At 36.0% G+C, this 21,454-nt stretch overlaps 1 protein-coding gene across 1 annotated transcript in view; it reads left to right on the top strand.

Moving 5' to 3' along the window:
- The window catches only part of LOC150078342 (glycerol-3-phosphate acyltransferase 1, mitochondrial-like), a 237,659-nt gene that overhangs the window by 87,909 nt on the left and 128,296 nt on the right, over nucleotides 1-21,454 (top strand). Inside the window, exon 4 of the mRNA XM_090384299.1 lies at nucleotides 16,073-16,140. Coding sequence (XP_090240425.1) covers nucleotides 16,073-16,140 — 68 coding nt within the window. The remainder of the gene's footprint in view (nucleotides 1-16,072; nucleotides 16,141-21,454) is intronic.

The raw sequence follows: 21,454 nt of genomic DNA, 5'->3' as shown, positions 1-21,454 counted from the left end.
ATTAGCAGAGGGCAATGGACGAGCCGCTCAATGAATTTATGGAGAACACTTCCCAGACAGACATGTACCGGACCACTGTTTGTTTGTGCGTGTGCATCAAAATTTGTGTGATTATGGGTCATTTAGAAGTAACAGGAGTAGTGTGGGCAGACCACATTCGACGCGAACTCCCGCCATGGAAGAAAGTGTGTTGAATGCCATCCAGAATAATCCTACTACCAGCACACATGCCGTTGCCTCAGGAGTGTCTCGATGCAGTGTACAGCGTGTCTGGCATGACGATTCCTTACGCCCTTTTCATCTCCAAAGGATTCAGTTACTGCTCCCCCAAGATCATCCTGCACGTGTGGCTTTTGTGCAGTGGTTTCTCCAAGAAAGTGTTCAAGACTTGAATTTTCCAGCCTATGTTTTGTTCACGGATGAGGCTTATTTCACTCGGGAAGGCTTATTCAATCAGCACAATGCTCATGTGTGGGCTCACGACAACCTACACAGTGTGCACCCCCATGCGGCACAACATCGCTTTGCAATAAATGTGTGCCGACCGGGCTAGCCAGGTGGGTAAAGTGCCTGCCTGGCAACCCAAAGGTTCGAATCCCGCCTCGGGCTTGGATCAAAGTACTGCAAAAACCTTGCGAGGTGCATTATGGCCACAGCAGCCGATGCGCCAACAACTACCAAAAAAAAAAAAATAAATAAAAATAAATGTGTAGGCAGGTATGGTCGGTGACTGCTTAGTCGGCCCATACCTGTTACCATCCCGCGTGAGCTCCGCTAAATATCTGATCTTTCTTGAACAAGTTCTACCAGGGTTACTTGATGATGTTCCAGCAAATGTGAGATGCAACATTTGGCTTCAACATGACGGGGTGCCTGCCCATTTTGGAAGGTGTGTTTGTGACCATTTGAACAGGCATTTGGGGCGTCGATGGATTGGCCATGGTGGACTCATTTCCTGGCCCCCACGCTCACCTGATTTATTGATCCTTGATTTCTTTCTGTGGAGGGGCCCTCAAATCTATCGTGTATGAATCGCCTGTGGAGACGGAAATGGATCTCGTGGCGAGACTCTTCTGTGCTGCTGCTGCTACTGTCAAAGAAACTCCAGGTGTGTGTGCGACCGTGTCCGCCAATCCTTGCTGCGTCGGTGTCACGCATGCATCGCGTCTCATGGTGGAACCTTCGGGCATCTGTTGTAACATCATGAAATGCATCCATCTCGTACTCCATTGTTAATATTATGTCAAATAAATGTTTGCCACTAATTACTGTCTTGTGTCATTTCTGCTTCTTGTGCCTCTGCTACTACTTTCCCGTGACGTTTCCGGGTACGGGTTCCTATGCGATTCATATTCCTTTAGATGTTACCTGCTTACCCTAAATGTTTGTACCAATATTTTTGAGACACCCTGTATATATATGCCCAAAACATTTCTTTTTATTGGATGATTACAAATAACAGTAATAGTTTTCAAGGTATGCTAAAAATTATTATCACATTTCATCAACTTCTAATAAGAATTTCGAAATTTTTTTCTTTAATATTTGTTCAGCATATTTAACATAAATTGCCATTATAGTAATAACATTTCATTACTATAATAGTTTCACCTTTCCAGGGCTATTATTTCTAGTTAAGGGTACAGACTTTTGATATCTCCTTGTATGTGGGTATCAAAACTGGACTAATATTACCATTTATATGTTAGGATTTTTAAATAGTGCTTAAAAAGTTGCTTTTTTTTCTTGATAGGAAAGTGGTTCCCCATCATTGGTTTAGTCTATAAAATCGCTGATGTACTTCTGAAATGAAAATAAACTTATGCTGATTTTATTTGGAGGAGGAAAAAACAAAACACAGACACAGGGGTTGTATGTGTTTACTTGTTCTAGCTGATTTGATTGCAATTGCGCTATGACTCTTCACATTGCAACTATTGTGCCATTATTATTATTATTTTGTTCTCTTTAGATATAACCAGTTTACATTCATTTCAGAAGTATACTGATAATGATTTTAGAATAAATCAATGATCGGAACAGCTTTCTTATTAAGAAAAAAGCTGTTGATTAGGCAAAATTTAGGTTTGCAAATCATAATGGAGTCTCTGGTTAAAGAAGTAATATAGGCCCATTTAGACAGGAATGCAGTTATATTGCGGTCACAGCATTGATTTGTTAAGGAGCAATCTTGTCTGACCAATCTGGTTGGTTACTATATGCAGTAACAAAGCAACTGGATGCAAAAAATAATTTTGATATCATATACTTGGATTTCAGGAAAGCTTTTGATATTGTTGCACATAAAAAAACTGCTGTATAAATTGGAACAGTGTGGTATTAAGGACAAAGTTACTGTTCTGGGTAAAGAGATAGTTGATTGGGAGAAGACAGAGTTTTTATTAATGGACACTTCTCTTCATGGACTAATGTTATTAGTAGAGTCCCAGACAGGTTTCAGTGCTGGGCCCATTGCTGTTTTCTGTATTTATTAATGATATTCATAAGGGTAAATCAGCTTAATGTCTAAGTGTGCAGATATACAAAGGTTAATGACAGTAATCAAGGTATTCTACTGCAACAAGATCTAGAAAAATTAGGCAGATAGGCTGAGAAATGGTAGTTGAAGTTCAACATTGACAAATGCAAGGCACTGCATATGGGTAGCAGTAATCCCAATTAATGTACCAACTTGTGTGGTACTATACTAGGGTAGTGGAAAATGAAAAAAAGACTGGTGTAATTGTGCAATCAGATATCAAGTTCTTTGAGAAATGCAGACAGGCTGTTACAGAAGCTCATGGGGTTTTGTCAATGATATACAAGAACTTTGCTAGCAGAGATAGGGAGGTGATTATGATATTGTACAAGGCAGAGGCTAGGCTGCATCTTGAGTACTGCAGGCAGGTCTGGAGGCCTCATTTTAGGAACGATGTTGATCTGCTGGAATGCGTGGAGAGAAGAGCAACAAGTTTAGTGAAGGGAATGAAAGGGTGGTCTTAACAAAAAAAGATTGTTATGGAAATTGCATCAGGAAAGAGGAACTGATTAAGGTGTTTATGGCTTTGAATGATTGAGCAAGTTCAGTGCTGATGGCATTCTTCCTCTTCCTTAAACTTCACATATAAGGAGGCATAAGTTCAAACTGAGGAAGGATGGCTTGCTGGATAGATGTGTGGAAGTTTTCCTTCACCCAGGGGTGGTTGCTTGTTGGAAAAAGCTTGCATCTGTTGTGGAAGTGGGTAGTTTGAAAATAAATTCAAAGAAGAACTAGACAATTTATTGGAGGGGACTGGCAGATGATGTGGGAAGGTTTTTTTTTTTTTTTTTTGGCTGACACTTAATAAGCTTAAGTTTCTTATATCATATGCCACTAGTACTACTACTGTACTAATAATAAAAGATAATAATTTAGTCCAATTTTAACATTAGGTTCAAAACTTTTAGCTCAAATATGACAAAAGGTTCAGAAAACCAATATCCTAAACCTAAAAGTAAGTGAGATAGACTCTCGGTGCCTTTTAATTGAATGCACATATAAAAATTTGAGACCTGCAGAAAAAAATTCATGAGTTTTTGTTAAACTTTGTTAAAGCAGCAGTGAAGGGAAGAATGCAATAAAATTAGTGTAGTACTCTGTACTGCCACAAGTTAATAACTGCTGAACGATGAACTGATATGTGTTCATGCATTGAGACTGGTTCTTGTATTTAGGAATGGTAAAAGAGGTGACCACTTTTCCAGCATCCCAATAGATAGTGCTGCAAGTGATTGTATTAGTTTTTGGCAGTTTGCATACATTGCTTGCTTCGGTAGGGCAAGTGTTTGCAGCTTGTACATGGTACTTTTATATGCATTTTTTTAATGTATTTATAGTATGGAAATTAAAATATAACGAAAGTCCCTGATACGATTTTTTCTAATTGAAGTACTTGCTTCTTTCAAGTATATCTTATAAGGATTTCAACACTGTGAACCAAAAGGTCACACTGTACAATGAAATTAATGTAAAATGATCGATATACTACAATATTCACACTGAATCAAAAGTTAGCAAAGTGAGGAAACCAGTAGTGGTCAGGTCATGATTTTAAATATAACAATCTAGAACACAGTAACCATTTGAATTTTGTGCCTTATGTTTGTACATAATATAAATAAATTGTGTTTAACTGTTTTTTTTTTAAAATTGTTCAGACTTTTGGTTCTGTTGTTGTTATTTGGTTTTTAGGAGCATTAGCAACTAAAGCCATGTTGCTCCGGGGATATGCGGTGGTCATTCCCTGACCTTTCTGTATTTGGTGGTCACGGGCTCGAACCCCGGTCAGACTTTTGGTTCATACTACATTTAAGTGTTTTTGAAACCATTTTAAGTCAGTTTTCTTTGTTTTTAGTTCATTCAGCAGTGTCATTGGGTAATAAAATTTTTGGAATAAATAACTACACTTTTTGCAGTGAATACTTTGTCATTTGGTTAACGGGGTAACTTTCTGGGTATCTTATGTTACTAAAAGACGAACTTTTCTCTGCTAGCATTGCGTCTGACAGCTGCCACTTATTAAAATTTTTCTTTTTGAAATCCAGAAATAAAATCAGATCCTTCATGTACATTTCCCCACCAGTATTCTGTAATTGGCTATATTGTATCTTCTGTTTTCGTTTCTATTTGCTATGAATTATGAGACATTAAATTTTTGTTTGGTATGTAACAGATGCCAGGTGAGCAAACATCTACCTTTCTTCTGGGCAACTTCCATTCTCGTGTGGTGTCTGTGAGATGCCAGCGATAGGTGTCTAGTCTAACTTACTGTAATGCTTTGATTTTGCCAGCTAAATCTAAACGGCCGACAAAAGTACAGACATTTATTCTGCCAGATGCCAAGCAAGTATCTGAATTCCAATCTGAGGTGGGCGATCAGTGACCTTAAATTCTAAAAAATATAAACTTTATTATCATTATTGGTTTTGCTCATTTATTTTCATTCAGTATTTTTTATTTGGGTTTAGTAAATCATAATTAATAAATTTTAATTAGTAAAAAAGCTAAAAATTAATTTTTTGTAATTAAAACAAACAAAACAGGAGTTTTGTTTTAATATAATAAATATAACAAGGCCACATGTGTCCTTGTTATATTTGAGGGTGTGGGTGAGTGATGGTTAAATGCAATACTCTTCTTTTTTTTTTTTCATACTTACAGTGGTTTTTACTGTATTTCTAAAAAAAAAAAAAAATTTTTTTTCCCCCCTCTAATGGGATCTTTTAGTACTGTCGCTCATTTGGATTTTATCTGAAGTTTGGAAATGTGTTGAATTCGGATTGAACACTCATCTGGACTTTGTCTGGATTTCAAGTGGCATCACTTCCATACTTTGTTACTTTGCTACTAAAATCTGATTTTAAAAGCATTTTTTTTTACTTTAAAAATCTTATAAGTGCAAATGACTTTAATGTCCTTGTTTTGTGATAGTTCATTTCAAGTCTCTCTCTCAAGTAGGGATTTTGAACCCTAACTATATTGAATAATATAACATAAAAATTACTCTAAAGAAGAGCTTTTTAAAAATTTCATGAAGCCAGAATATTCTAAAGATCCGGAAGAGATCGATTTGGATGGGTTAGAAATGTGTAGAGAGATGATAGTTGTCTATTATATTAAAATCTGATATGAGGCCATTAAAAGTGTTGCAATTTATATCAAAACCGAATTTGTTCCCAGTGTTGCAGTTGTGCTGTATATTATGTTAACTCTGCCAACTGTAGATGAGAAGTTTCTTCAAAATTTAAAACTTATTTGAGATCAGTATCTTAAGAGCAGTTAGTGGACTAGCAGTGATTTTGATACAGCACTGATAAGTTCCTAACTTCTTGCTGCACTGGAAATTATGTATATTTTATCTGTTAATTCTAGATATTACTACAATCAAATATTTAAAATTTGAAGATCAACCAGCCCCAGTGTACATACTTTTCCTAGAATACAACTCAATGTTATTTTATAAAATCTTGCAAAAATTCACATTGGTTGTTCCCTAATTAAATGTCATGTTTTCAATAAACAATCTTATTTTCTGAAAAATTTGCATTTTGTTATTGCCAATAAATGATGACTTATATTTCAACTTCTTTATTCTTAACAAAATGCGCGTAGCATTGTATGCCATATGGTGCAAGGAAACCTTTTGTTGCACCAGCCAAAAAAAAAAAAAAAAAAAAAAATTCCGAGTTATCCTGAGTGAGAGAGAGAGAAGCCAAGGAAGAGAAGAATGATGATATCCATCTCAGGACCGTGGGTGTGCCAAGCCTCCATACTCACCAGAAGCCCCGGAGTATCTGTTAAGATACTGAAAAATTTAATTTTAATTCATGTAAAATAAATAATTCGTGTGGAAGGGGCCCGAAATAGAAATTGCTTGGGCCGCAAAATGTCCCCCTGATTACCAATTATACTTACAGTAGAGCGATGCCAATTGTAGTTAAATGCACACTAAAGTAAGTACACTAAAGTACACTTAGTAATTGAAGATTAGCGTGTACTGCATATTAATACCCAATTTGAAACAAATAGGCCTATTTCCTTTCATGAAGAAATTAAATTTTTTACGCTGCTCCGAAAAGAAGTGTGTATTGATTATTTTACTGAAGAAACTTCTTTTAATTACTTAAATATTTCGAATCTCAGCCAACATTGCGATTATGTTAATTTTTATGATTTAAGTATTCTCACGCGTTGTACGAGCGCTATTGTTTACGCTATGCTTGCTGCATGGAAACGTATATCCAGCCGAAGGCGAGGCTTAACCGGGCCTTGTGTTAGATCGAAAATCGAAAATGAATGAAACAAATCCCGAATTCTACTGCTTGGCTCGGTGCTTACGCTGAGCGGGAAACACGAACATTTAAATAGCGGCATAAGGAAGTCACTTTGCTACTCGTATTGGACGATCCATACCATTTATGTTCGACACGTAGCATTGTGAAATGGAATTGTTTCTTATTAAATGCAAGAAGCCTATTCGCGTAAAATGCAGAGCCTGCCTATGTGGAAAAGTTGCTTTGTGAACTGTTCATTTCATTAGCCATGTGCATCAGAAAAGGGTTACTAAATGAAATCATCTATATATGGATATATGAACTGGCGCTACGTGCAATAGAAAATATAGTATGTTTTCAACAGCCTTCGCCAACCGGTAAGTTACCTCAAGGACTCCTTAACTTTACAATAGCATAACATCGTTCTCTACAGAAAATAACCTGAGCCTAAGCGAACTTGGGGAGTTTTCGACTCTTCTGTGTCTGTAATTCCTGCCGTTGAGAGTTCTCTGTGCTCCTCATTTCATGTATCGGTGTCTTCATATAGTTTTTTAAAATGTAAATACGTTTTTCTTAATCAGTGTAACGAAAAGAAAACAAATAAAAACATTACAGCTCAATCATTTTATAATAAAATAATTTATCTTTACAAGTACAATTAATTTAAACACACAAAGTGAAATATATTTTTAAAAATTGTTGTTTAGTTAGATGGTTGAAGAAATAATCGTAACTCGGCAGAAACCATTTCCTTATTATTATATAAGTTATATAACTTATTTGTGCAAACGTTTTGGTAAAATAGTGTATGTAAATTCATATTCTAGTTAGGTTTCTTTATATGTAAGTTTTTCCCATTATGGGTCACCATTATGGTTGAAAATTTCTGGACATTTATATTATGAAAATGTTTAGAAAATGTTTACATTTAGAAACTTAGTTGTGTGCAAAAGTTAAAAGTTCATCTACAATGGCCCTTCAAATAATTGGAAAGTGCGGTCAATTTTTAGAGGCCAGTGAAACTATTTACAGGACATGAGTTTTGAAAATTATACTATAAAAGCAGGATCCTTATAGAATTTATACAGTTATGCTGAGGCATTGCTTGCAACCTTCTGCCAAGTCATTGATATTCTACATGATAGAAATTGTTGTTGAGGCATTGTGAGAAGGAGTAACAAAGAAAATTTGTGCGATCTTTAAAACTTCACAATGCATGTACAATTTTTAGATATTTTGAATTGCTTCCATTTTTTTTTTTTCTGGTGATGACTTGTTTCCATTACTCTCAGCAGCATAGTGGATTGCAGTTGTAGAATTGACTAGAACTTTTGCAGTGATTTATATTTTTTTTCTTCAAGAACTATTTGATAGAAGTTTCTGTATATTCCAGTAATATTGGCTCTCTAGTGGTATAGTGAGGGCAAGAAATTCTGGAGTCATTTTATACTTTGATGTGGCTAGGAGTCATGTGAATTTATAACTTAATTGAAACTGTTGTTAGGAGATAGGCAGTATACTAATTCCAATAATTAATAATGAGCTGTCCAATTTTTTATATCAGCATATGGATTTGATGAGGCAGTATGCATGTTATTGATGACATGTTACCCTAGATCTGGGACTTTCTGAACAGCAGCTGAATTGTTGGTGTTGGACGGAGGCAGAGCCATGATAGTACACAAGGCAGTTGCTTTGGTGGAGCTTTTACGGAAATGAATTTTTTGTGAAAAAAAAAAATCAAAGTGGGGGATGGAAGATGCAGATATCAAAATCATTCTTCATGTATTTTTTGCATCCCTGAATGCAAATACAGTTAATTTTGCAAAACAGGCATCAGATACCAGCATTCTGACTTTTCAGGTCCACCCCTGGCATTGATGGACCTGGGGTTATGGTAGTTTCACCACTGCCAGAAATTTCTCTTAATTAGATAAATTGTGGTGGAAAGCAAAGTATTCATTTAATCTTTTAGCTTTATAATTAAAAGATATGGAATTAAGTTATTAATTTAACTTAATTCCATATGGTTTATTAGTATTTATCTCATATCACTTTGAGGGCAAGTTGTTAGATATGTTCTTGATTATTGTAGTTTTTATTCAAATAATGTTTCCCACTCACTTTCTTCATGGTAATTTTACTCTTCTTTTACTCTTCATGTCTGTTTTGACATGATACGTTATGCAAAACTACATATGCTAACTTTGTATGATGTTAAAATGGTGGTAGCCTCTGATATAATTAACAGGTTAAAATATGTAGGAATTTATAATATATATAGTCAGATGAGGGGATTTTTTGAAAGACATTCTGGTAGCATTATAACCACAGTGAATTTAAAATATAATTTCTTAAACATGTGAATAGCTTCAATTTCTTTTAGTAAATATTTTAATAAATTAGAAGGAACTAAAAATAATGGTAAGAAATTAGAATGGAAAAGTGAAAAAAAAAAAAAAAAAAGACACAATATCTAGATTTTTCTCATGAACTACCACCGCCATTTGGGAAATTCTATGCAATAGCAATTCACTCTATCACTTATGCTAAAGTTGTTTGTTTTGGACCATGTGAAAAGCCTCCCTAAAGTTTAAGTAAGACTATGCTTTGCATTTCGGTCTTTTGTGGCTGTCTCATAAAACCAGACTGGTCACAAAACCATGTTGTAATGCTTAGAATGTCGTTCCTGTTAAGGTGACCCTGTGCTGCATCTCTAAACATGAATTCCATAATTTTTCCCTGCTCAAGAAGTCAGATACACAGCCTATAGTTGGTGTGGATCACTCTTAGGACACCTTTCTATATAGATAGGGGGGGTTGGTCTGGAGGAAGTGTGATGGGTGCAATGCACCTGGGCTTCTTATTGAAAATCCCCTCCTTCCAGCCGGGGGAATAGATGGACCAAAATAATCCTTGCACCCTGGCCTACTGAACTCTAGGACTGGCCCTGTATATGGAAGTGATATTTATACATCTCCAGTTTTTTGTAACTTTATCATAGCATAAGAATACCATTATTATTGTAGCTTAGGTTTAGTGGCTTTCTTCGCTGCTTCTTTCACGATAGTTACATTTCTTCTCCAGTCATGTTCAGTTCACTTTTAAACATGGTAATTTCTCCATTTTTTTTTTTCACATCTCTAATTCAAATAATTACTAGCTGGAAAACAAGATGCAGGATATTTCAGAGACTGCTGGGAGTCATTGCGGTACAAGTAAACACATGGGTTGTGTTAGGGTAGCTAAGAATAGGAACAGGTGCATGTATACTTGCGTGTACACCAACGCTAGAAGTTTGGTAAATAAATTTGAGGTATTGCTCAAAACATTAAAGGCAGATATTGTTGGGATATCAGAGATGTGGTGTCATACAGATATAAGGGATGCAGAACTGGAATTTGGGGAGTACAATGTCTACAGACAGGATAGGAAGGGAGGAGAGGTTATGCTATTAGTTAAGAAACACATAAAATCCAAGGAAGTGAAGCCAGTGGACATCACTGGACAGTGCAGTGTCGAGTCAGTTTGGTGTGACATAAGCATTGGGAGATCAAAATTGAGAGTAGGAGTGTGCTACAGGCCTAATGACTCTGATGAGTATAAAAAAAAAAACTGTACAGGGAAATAGAATGGGCCAGTAAATCATTGAGTCTTATAATGGGGGATTTTAATTTCCCAGATATTGACTAGAATTTGTGGATTGGTCACTCACACACTAGCAAGGCTTTTGTGGATTTATTGGATGATTGTTTTCTACATCAGCATGTTCGGGAGGCAACTAGAGGGAGTAATACTCTTGATCTGATTATCAGTAGTGATTCTTCATGCATTAAGAATCTGCAGATAAAGGAACCGCTAGGTGGCAGTGATCACAGTGTGCTGAAGTGTCACTGTTGAAAAAAAGCCGTGAAGTAGGGTTGAATTTGAAAGTGTCTGCAAATCTGCCCAGACACGATAGGAGGGAGTATATGATGTGAGCCTTGTTGATCAATTCGGCCCTGAAAGATTTTGCAAGGCTCAAGGGGTAGCATTTTTTTCAGCCTGGACTGTACTTGTTAACAGGAGAGATTACTTCTACAGGAATGGGATACACTTAAATAGAAAGGGTGCAAGAATATTTGCTGATGCTATCGAGGCAGTGTTAGGTGGGTTGGAAAACTGCTAGCTTGGGGGGAGACAAAGAGTAATAGATTAACAGTAGCCACTGGCAGAGGTGAAAGAGATTCTTGCACTGCTTCTATTGGAATGATCAGAAGCCTGAAAAACAAGATGCAGGATATTTCAGAGACTGCTGGAAGTCATTGCGGTACAAGTAAACACATGGGTTGTGTTAGGGTAGCTAAGAATAGAAACAGGTGCATGTATACTTGCGTGTACACCAATGCTAGGAGTTTAGTAAATAAATTTGATGAATTTGAGGTATTGCTCAAAACATCAAAGGCAGATATTGTTGGGATATCAGAGACGTGGTGTCACACAGATATAAGGAATGCAGAACTGGAATTTGGGCAGTACAACGTCTACAGAAAGGATAGACAGGATAGGAAGGGAGGAGGGGTTATGCTATTAGTTAAGAAACACATAAAATCCAAGGAAGTGAAGCCAGTCGACATCGATGGACAGGGCAGTGTCGAGTCAGTTTGGTGTGACATAAGCATTGGGAGATCAAAATTGAGAGTAGGAGTGTGCTATAGGCCTAATGACTCTGATGAGTATAATAAGATACTGTACAGGGAAATAGAATGGGCCAGTAAATCAGAGAGTCTTATAATGGGGGATTTTAATTTCCCAGATATTGACTGAAATTTGTGGGTTGGTCACTCACACACTAGCAAGGCTTTTGTGGATTTATTGGATGATTGTTTTCTACACCAGCATGTTCGGGAGGCAACTAGAGGGAGTAATACTCTTGATCTGATTATCAGTAGTGATTCTTCATGCATTAAGAATCTGCAGATAAAGGAACCACTAGGTGGCAGTGATCACAGTGTGCTGAAGTGGGATTTACTCAAGGAGGTAACTACCATCAGAGGTAAAGGGAAGGGCGACTATGATGGTCTGAGACAGTATTTAAATTCTATACAGTGGGACCAACTGATGATGTTACCAACAGCAAATTCAAAATGGGAAGCATTCAAGGAACTAATCTTGGAAGCTACCAGGCTTTACATACCAACCAAGAAATATTGTTCAAGAGGTTCAGGCCTAAATGGTTGTCAGATGAACTAATGAGACATATGGCAGAGAAGAAAAATGCATGGGATACATACAAATTAATGGGTGACATGGAGGCCTATGATAGATATAAGTTGGTCTGTAACCAAGTCACAAAGGAGATTAGGCAGGCAAAGGCAGATTATGAGAAATCCTTGGCAAAGGATGCAAAGAAAAACAGAAAAGAGTTCTTTACCTATTTAAACTCAAGAAGGAAAGGGATGAATCAGATTGGTCCGCTGGATGTTGATTGTTCAACAGTTGAGGATCCTGCTCAGGTGGCTAACAATCTAAATGAGTATTTTGCATCTACATTCACACATGAGGAGTTATTCAGGAAGGGGAATGTCGTAGGTGAAGTAAACATTGGCAGTGAGCTAGATGATTTTCTAATAACTGAGAGGAAAGTGGAGGAGAAATTGTTGAGGATAAACATAAAAAAGGCACCCAGGGTGGATGGGATCTATCCAGTTATATTAAAGGAGGCAGCAAAGGACGTAAGCAAACCCCTAGCCATAATTATGAGAGCTTCTTTGGACTCAGGGGAGGTACCCATGGACTGGAGATGTGCAAATGTGACCCCAATTCACAAAGGAGGATCAAAGGCTGACACAAGTAATCATAGACCTGTTAGTTTAACTTCGGTTCCAGGAAAATTAATGGAGGCACTGGTTAAAGAAGCACTGCAGGATCATCTAGACAAGACTTCAGTTATAGCTCAGACACAGCATGGTTTTGTTAAGGGCAGGTCTTGTCTGGCCAATTTGATTGGATTCTATGATGTAGTCACAAAAGAACTGGATGCAGGGAATAACTTTGATATTATATATTTGGATCTTAGAAAGGCTTTTGATACTGTTGCACATGGAAGACGGGCGCCTCCGTAGCCAGGTGGGAAGGAGCAGCAGTGCGTAGTACACGCTTCTTGATTAGACCGGGGTTCGAGCCCGTCACCACCAAATACGGAGGATGCGGAAAGGTCAAGGGAATGACCACCGCATATTCCCGGAGCAATATGGCCTTAGTTGCTAATGCTCCTAAAAACCAAATAAGAAAGAAACATGGAAGACTGCTGCACAAATTGGAGCAGTGTGGCATTGGAGGCAAATTGCTGCTATGGATAAAGGGATGGTTGAGTGGCAGAAGACAGAGAGTGGTAATCAATGGACACTGCTCAACGTGGACTAATGTTATTAGTGGAGTTCCTCAGGGTTCAGTGTTGGGTCCATTGTTGTTTTCTGTATTTATAAATAATATTGATGATGGTATATCAAGCTTAACGTCCAAGTTTGCAGACGATACAAAGGTTGGCAGGGTTGTTAAGGACACTACTGATGCTATGCTGCTGCAACAGGATCTGGAAAGGTTGAGCAGATGGGCTGAGAGGTGGCAAATGAAGTTTAACATTGACAAATGTAAAGTACTACATATGGGAAACAGTAACCCCAGATCAACGTATCAACTCTGTGGTACTACGCTGACAGTGGTAGAGAATGAAAAGGATCTGGGGGTAATTGTGCAGGCAGATATGAAGTTCTCTGAGCAGTGCAGACGAGCTGCAAGAGTAGCTCATGGTGTCTTGTCAATGATATACAGGAATTTTTCTAGCAGGGATAGGGATGTGATTATGCCCTTGTATAAGGCATTGGTCAGGCCACACCTTGAGTACTGTATACAGGTCTGGAGGCCTCATTTCAAGAAGGATATAGAGCTGCTGGAACGAGTACAGAGAAGGGCAACAAGATTAGTGAATGGAACAAAGAGTTGCTCTTATGAAGAAAGGCTTAAGTTTTGCAAATTACAGTGTCTGGCGACTAGGCACCGGTGAAGTGTATAAAGCCCTGAATGGTTTGAGCATGCTCAATGCTGATGGGATTCTTCCTCTTGCTCAGAATAATCACCTGAGAGGGCATAAATTCAAATTGAGGAAAGACAGATGTAGGATAGATGTGCAGAATTTTGCCTTTTGCCAGTGGGTAGTTGGTGGTGGAACAGATTTCCATCCCTTGTTGTGGAAGTTGATAGCCTAAATAAATTTAAGGCTCAGCTGGACAGGTATTTCGAACGAACGGAGGGGTGAAATGGGAGTGTTTTTTTTTTTTTTTTTTTTTTTTTGGCTGATGCTGCATAAGCTTGCTTTCTTGCATTGTATGCCTCTACTAATGCTAAGTAGTGGTTAAAAATAGTGTCCTTCTCATAACCTGCTCTAGCTTGTCTCACCCTTTGAATAAATTTTTTACATATCAATTTATACATTCCTGTTCAACAGAGCCTCTTTATAATCAGAAAAAAGTAGTTATTCTAACTAACTTTCTTTTCTCATATTAATTTTATCAGTTCTGTGGCCCTCTGTTTCAGTTTAAGCCTTAGTTCAATTTAAGCCTTGAGCCTTACTTTTTTTGCATCTTGAACTATATTCCTGAAATTTCTCATTTACTCATAACAAGTCCTCAGAAAAATTAAAAAAATTTCCTTTTTAAGTTATGCAGTTTTTAAGTTATATGCATTTGCCTTTGTGGCTGGAAAACAATTTTTTTTTTTTTTTTGAAGTTTACCTGTCACTAGGATGAAAGCAAACACAAGGTTTCTTATTTATCTGATTTCTTTTCTTTCTTTCTTTTATTTTTTCTTGTAATTCTGGCGTCCCAGCACACATAGGATTATAACTGAATGTAGGAATCTTCACTTTATTATTATTATTATTAGCCATATGATGCAAGGAAACCTGAGGCTTATGCTGCACCAGCCAAAAAATTTCCTGAGTTACCCTGAGAGGAATCACCAAGAAAGAGAAGGCTGATGATGTTATTGCTGGTGGTTTGCAAAGTCATACTGAAGCATGTGTTTTGCCTTTAAAGCTATTGTCTAATTTAATTTTCCAGTAAAAACCAGCCCAGCTAACACAGAAGTACTCATTTGTGATTACTTGCATTCAAAATAATATATCTTTTTATTACTACATTTAGTATTTTATATCCTTGGAATTTCAACTGCTTCCACTCACTAAAATTCTATGAAGCGTCCCATTTTATTTGCAACTGTAATTTTATTGGATATCTGCTGTACTGAAATCATTGCCTGCTAGAGACTTCATGGCTATATTTAAATTTTTTCATATAAACAGGTTAGCAGTAAAGAATCTATTATTTTGAATATGCTATTACATTTTTATCATTTTTGTATTTTAACACTCTGGTCTTATTGAATTAATTATTAAGAATTTTTGTTTTCCTTTTTAATCTCCCCACCCCACTAACTTGATAGAAATTCTGCTGTGTACATTTTAGTCTTGCTAATATTAATTTTCTTATTAGTTGGGATTTTGATGCTACCACACTTGATGTGTGTTATTTTAGTTCATTATTATTATTTTTTTTTTGTTGTGCCTCTTGTTTATTAATTTCAATCTGAAATTAATAAATAAGAGGCACAACAATGAGAGTATGATCATATAAGGCTAATACAGATATTCAAATGAAAATAATGAGTTAAATTTTTAAGAAGAAAAGAGCAAAATAAAATTTGTAAAGCACTGCAGGCTCCACCATCTGGAAAAATTAAAATCACTAGTTACCCCAAACAAATCTCAGGTGTGCGGATTTTACATTTATCATATAATTTTTCCAAACCCAGTTTAATTGGACCACAGTATCAACCTAGCATGCCCAGTATAATACTATGTTATGCCTATGTTTTCTGTGAGGTATGATAGAAACTAATCGACTAGTATTTTTTTAAAACTAGGACACATAACATATTTTGTCTATTTATGTTAAATAAAAATCTAATAAAAACATACAAAAGCTAAAATCATGTGCTGTAAAAAATGTATGAATGTTATCAAATGATTTGAAACTAATCTTAACTTCAATTATTAATTATGTAAATTAGTTTTGGTTGCAGAATACCATGTTAACAAATCTTATCACCTTGTCTACTACTTAAACTTTAAATTCCTTACAGTAAAGAAATATAACTTAATTTGATAATATTCAAATATTTGAAGAATGTAGTTTAAACTCAGTTCTGTTTTTCTTATTAGGCTCCACCATCAAATGAAAGTCCATCATCAGAAACAATAAATATGTTTCGTGTACCAACTCAAAATCGGTAATAAAACTTATTTAAATTATTACATGTTTAAATGCTGTTTGTGCTATAAGTGTAATGTCTGCTTATGTTGTCTGTTTTTATGCTTTATATGGTATTATTGTTTTGCTGAAATGTTTTAGTAATGTTTGAAATTGTTTTGAGGTAGACTTTGAATCTTTAAAGGTAACTTCAAAAAGTTGTATGGTAGAAGAAAGTACAGTGATATTGTGGCAAGTAGACTGGAATCTATATTTGTGTACAATGAGATGTCCATTGCAGACCATTTGCAGAATTATTCAGCTATTTGTGGACTAACAAACATGATAGATTATGGAGGACAGCATAACACATTGAAGATTTTGAAATTTGAGAGTGGATCAGCATACATAATTTTGCCAGTGAGTGAGAAAATTGATGAAATGTTGCAGATGCTTCAGCTAAGAAAACAAATACTCTCCTGATCTTTGATTAGCATGATAAATTCAAAGGGTGATCATGAATCCTTGGAAAATAACTTATGTGCGGTGGATGGCCTGTAATATTGTAGAATATGGATAATTGAAGTAGCATTTCTTATGAAACATGGCATTGTAACAGATCCACTATCCATCCTATTCTGATTTAGCACCAGTGGACTCCTTCCTCTTTTCCAAGGTAAAAACTTCCCTCAAACAAAACATATTTCATAATATTATTATTATTATCGTTGGTCTTATATTATTTCTCCCTGATTGGGGATTTCACTCTGTGATGGGTACTACAACCAAGTACACATGGTGGTTGTAATGTCTGGTATTACTGTTGGTCAAGGAACTCTCTGACTCTCCTACAGGTGTTCAGGATTGCAACTTTCTAGAGTTCCTTGTTGGTGTTCTCTGGGAGATCTATTGCTGCTAGGCTGCTATGTAGGGTTTTTGGTACCATACCGGTGGTTGTTCACGATGATTGGGATGGTTGTTACTTCTTGCATATGCCTCATTTCCTTGACCTCATGTCTCAGGTTCGTGTACTTCCTAATTTTTTCCTCATGGGTTTTCTGGACATTGCTAGTGTTGGGCACCACTATGTCAATCAGGTAGGTAACCTTTTCCATCTTGTCCACAAGGGTTATGTCCGGTCTGTTGTGTAGGATTGTCCTATCCGTTATTATGGTGCGGTCCCTGTACAGCTGGCGGGTTGGGGTCTCTAGTACTATCTGGGAATTGTACTTGTATGGTACACTTTCTTCGATCAACTGGTATTTCCTTGCTAGCTTCTGATGTATTACCTGGCTACCTGGTTCATCTCTGTGAGTGTACTCAGTCTGTCTGATCATCTTGCATCCTGCAGTGATGTGTTGGATCATTTCTGAGGCCAGGTGGCATCATCAACATGTGTCATCAAACACTCCAGGCTCCTTGGCGATGTATTTTCTATAGTTGCTGGTGTTGATTACCTGGTCAGGAGGTGGAATTTGGTGGTGACGGGCTCGAACCCCGGTCTAATCAAGAAGTGTGTGTGCTACGCACTGTTGCTCCTTCCCACCTGGCTACTGAGGTACCCCACCCTGTGTACTTGGTAGCAATACCTGTCAGGAGGTGGAAGCCCCAATCAGGGAGAAATAATATAAGAGCAATAATAATAATAATGTATTTTAACAGTTGACACGATAGAGACAAATGCAGATTTGAATTATTAAAATGAAAAGACAAGAATTAAAATTACATAGTTGAAAAAGGTGAATGATAAATAAATCTATAGAGAATAAATCTAAATATAGGCCTGAAATTATATAAAAAAGTGCAAGTCTGAATTTATATAAAAAGAAAAAGAGCTAAACTTACATTGTCATAAATGTGCAAATGATAAATAAATTTAGAAACGATGATAAAGGTATATGGATCTGCCTGCTCGTGACATCTAACAAAAAAAGGGAGGAGAGATGAATTGAAGGAAAAAAGTCGGGAAACTTTGAAAAGAATACACAGTGATATTTATTGGAGGGAGAGAGAAAATTAGATTCTAAAATTTTGCATTGATAGAGCTGAAAGCTCCTTAAGCTTAGTCTTACTTTTTTAGAATATCTTGTATGGTTTTGTGTTTTTTTTTTTTTCATGCCTCACAGACATAGGAAACAGACACATTAGAGGTCTAGCTTCTGGCAGTTTTCATTTCTGTGCAAAACTCAGATATACATGTTTTCTTTTTCACCAGTTTTTTTGGGCTCAGTGATGATACCCTGCACAGGTTATAATAAAGAAACAGGATATAGGTGAGCACTTAACAATATGATAGCTAACATATCCATAAACAAACTAGCACACTTGCTATATGCTGCAAAAACAAGGAACTCACAAGTTCCTTGTTTTTGCTATCTCGTGAGAACATTTAAAATACATTCTGGTGCTGGTCAAATTTTTTCATGTCTATTAATTTGAAATTCATTTAATTTGAAGTTTATTAAATTGAGTGTTCACTGTATTTAGATTTTAGTAAAGTTTTTGATATATATATTTTTTCATATGGGGGAAAAAAAACTGTTCCATATGAAAGAGTGCTGTTCAAATTGGAGCAGTTTGGTATTAGAGGGCCATGATAGTATATTCATTAAATTAAAATGGAGGCAAGTTATTGTTATGATTAAAGGGATGGTTAAGTAGTAGGAGATGGACAGTGGTTATTAATGACCATTGCTGTTCATGGACTAACATTAGTAGAGTCTGCCAGTGCTGGGTTACTGTACTGTGTTCGTTATTTATAATGATATTGATGAGGGCATATCAGGCTTAATGTCTAAGTTTACAAATAATAAAAAGGTTGGCATGTTGGTTGATGACAGGACTCAAGGCATACCTAATTTTTCTAGGTCTTACAACAAGACCTAGAAAAATTAGGTAGTTGGGGTGAGAAGTGGCAATTGAGGTTTAATATTGATAAATGCAAGGTACTACAAAAGTTGAGCAGTAATTCTAGAATAACATAATGATTTGGTGATACACATTCAAATTGATGAAGAAAGAAAATGACTTAGCAGTAATTATATAGTCCAACAAGTTCTCTGAACAGTGTAAACTACTAGGACAGCTCATAGAGTTCTGTGAGCTGTCCAGAACTGTGAGCAAGGACAAAGAGGTAATTATCCTGTTTTATAAGGCAATGGTTTGGCCACATCTTGGGTACTGTATACAGGTCTGGAAGCCTCATTTTAATAATGATGTTGATCAGAGAAGAACATCAAAGTCGGACAAAAAGGGTACTATTAATGAGAGACTTCAGTTACGCACCTGTGAAGAGACATGATTGAAGTTTTTAAGGCTTTTAAAAGGTTTGAATATCATTCAATTTGTTAATTTTCTCAGTTTTTAAATATTATTAGAAATTTCTGCCGTTATTTGCTGAACCCACTGGATTACCTCTGTGGATTCCTCAGTGTTCGTGGACACAGTTTGAGAAACACTGTTTTAGATGATATTTCCTGATGAAAGAGATATTACTTCATATTCAGTTCAGCTTTTAGTATTGGAAATCAAATATGCTCTTCCTTCTAAAATTGACCCTTTGATGATATTTTCTAATGAAAGTAACGTTGCTTATATTTTTATTGCAATAATTGTATAGTCTTGCTGCTTTGGAGGGTGTCTCAAAATTCCACAGAATAAATGTAGGAACATATTCCGTGGCTAATAATAAGGAAAAAAAGTTCCTATAAATATATCTCAAAAGTCTTTATTTCCAAGATATTAAACATTATTCATGAATCATGAAACCATGTTAAATGGCAAACGTATTGTTAAGATATATTTCATTAAAGTATGAGTGTGTAACAAGACAAAATGTACCAAAACGAATAGTGTTGTACTGCTACATGAATCATATCAATTACTCAGTTGTGAGCAACCAGTGTAGCAGAGTATATATTAGCAGTGTCACTGTGTTTGTTACTTTAGTTTTAGATTTCTGTAACGTTATATGTCTCACTGTTTACAGTATGGCATTTGTTAAACTGATATTATGGGAGACACTACAAATCTGTTTACTTTTGCTGAGATAACTGATATGATTTTAATATTAATATGGTAATGTAGTAAAATTTTTTAATATAATATTTTAATAGTAAAATATTTTAGTATGGTAAAATCTGTAAGAATTTTATAGCTGCTGTATGCAAATATGTCCAGAAATTTTCCTCATGTCTATAAACAGCAGCTATGGCCAAATGCTAAAGAAGAAATGCTTTGTGTTATTGAAGTATATCCACTACAAGTGCCAGAAGGCTGTCAAGTCACTTGAATGCTTCATCTGCAAGTATATGGAGGACATTACATGAACAGCAATTGTATCCATATCAGAGTACACTTGTACAAGCATTGTTGGCACGTGATATGAATAAACATAAACATTTGTCAGTGGTTCATTTTGTAATGTATTAGTATTTGCTAAATAGTGCAAGGGAGCCACAGGCTTTTGATACAGAGGCAAAAAAAAAAAAAAAAAAAAAATATCAAATTATGCACTTCCCTCCTCAGTATGTATGTTGATTCTCAATTTCTCATTAATTTTCTGGTTATCATTGAATCATGTTTTACAAGAAATGGAATACTGAACATTTGAAACCCACATACAATTTTGTCAGTACTAATCAACAGTATACTTTTTGCTTTAATATTTGCCATGGTGTTCTTTGGGACAGTCCTACTGGTCCTTATATTTTACCAGCAAGGCTTTCAGGAATGGCATACCTTCATTTTCTGTGGAACAATTTCAAGGGGTATATCTTCCATTGAAATTTGACAGGGGATTTGGTTTATGTGCAATAGTGCACCAGCCTACTTTTCTTATGATATTTATGACATTTTAAATAATGTCTGATGGATTGGCTGAATGGCCCTATACAATGGTAACCATGATCGCCCAGTCTCCCTCCCTTAGATTACTTTGTGTGAGGCTACAGTTCATGGTTTATTTTACACACATTGCCATGCAAGACAGCCTGAGAAATCACGTTGGAAGCTGGTGAAACCATTAAGAATAGTTCTGAAATGATAAGATGTGCCAGGGAATAGTGAATTCATCATGTTGACATGAAAACTTCTGTAATGACCTCCATTTTGTTCTATGCACCAAAATGGAGATCACTTTGAACAGCTATTTTAGGTGTTTTACTTTTAAAGGTTTATTTCAGGTTTTTTTTATGTTTGCTATTTATGATTTTAATGTTTAATATTTCAGAACTGGACTTTTGTGAGACATGTTTTATTATTTTATTAGTAGAATATGCTCTTATATTTGTTCTGTGCAGTTTTGAAACAATCTGTATAGCATTTATTTTGTTATTATGCAGGAATATTATTTA

Source organism: Mastigoproctus giganteus, chromosome 11 (genome assembly GCF_048544385.1).
Source record: "Mastigoproctus giganteus isolate SK-2022 chromosome 11, ASM4854438v1, whole genome shotgun sequence".
In the NCBI taxonomy this organism is placed as follows: Eukaryota; Metazoa; Arthropoda; class Arachnida; order Uropygi; family Thelyphonidae; genus Mastigoproctus; species Mastigoproctus giganteus.
Note: the sequence above shows the minus strand (reverse complement) of the source record. Positions and strands in the feature narration are given on the sequence as shown.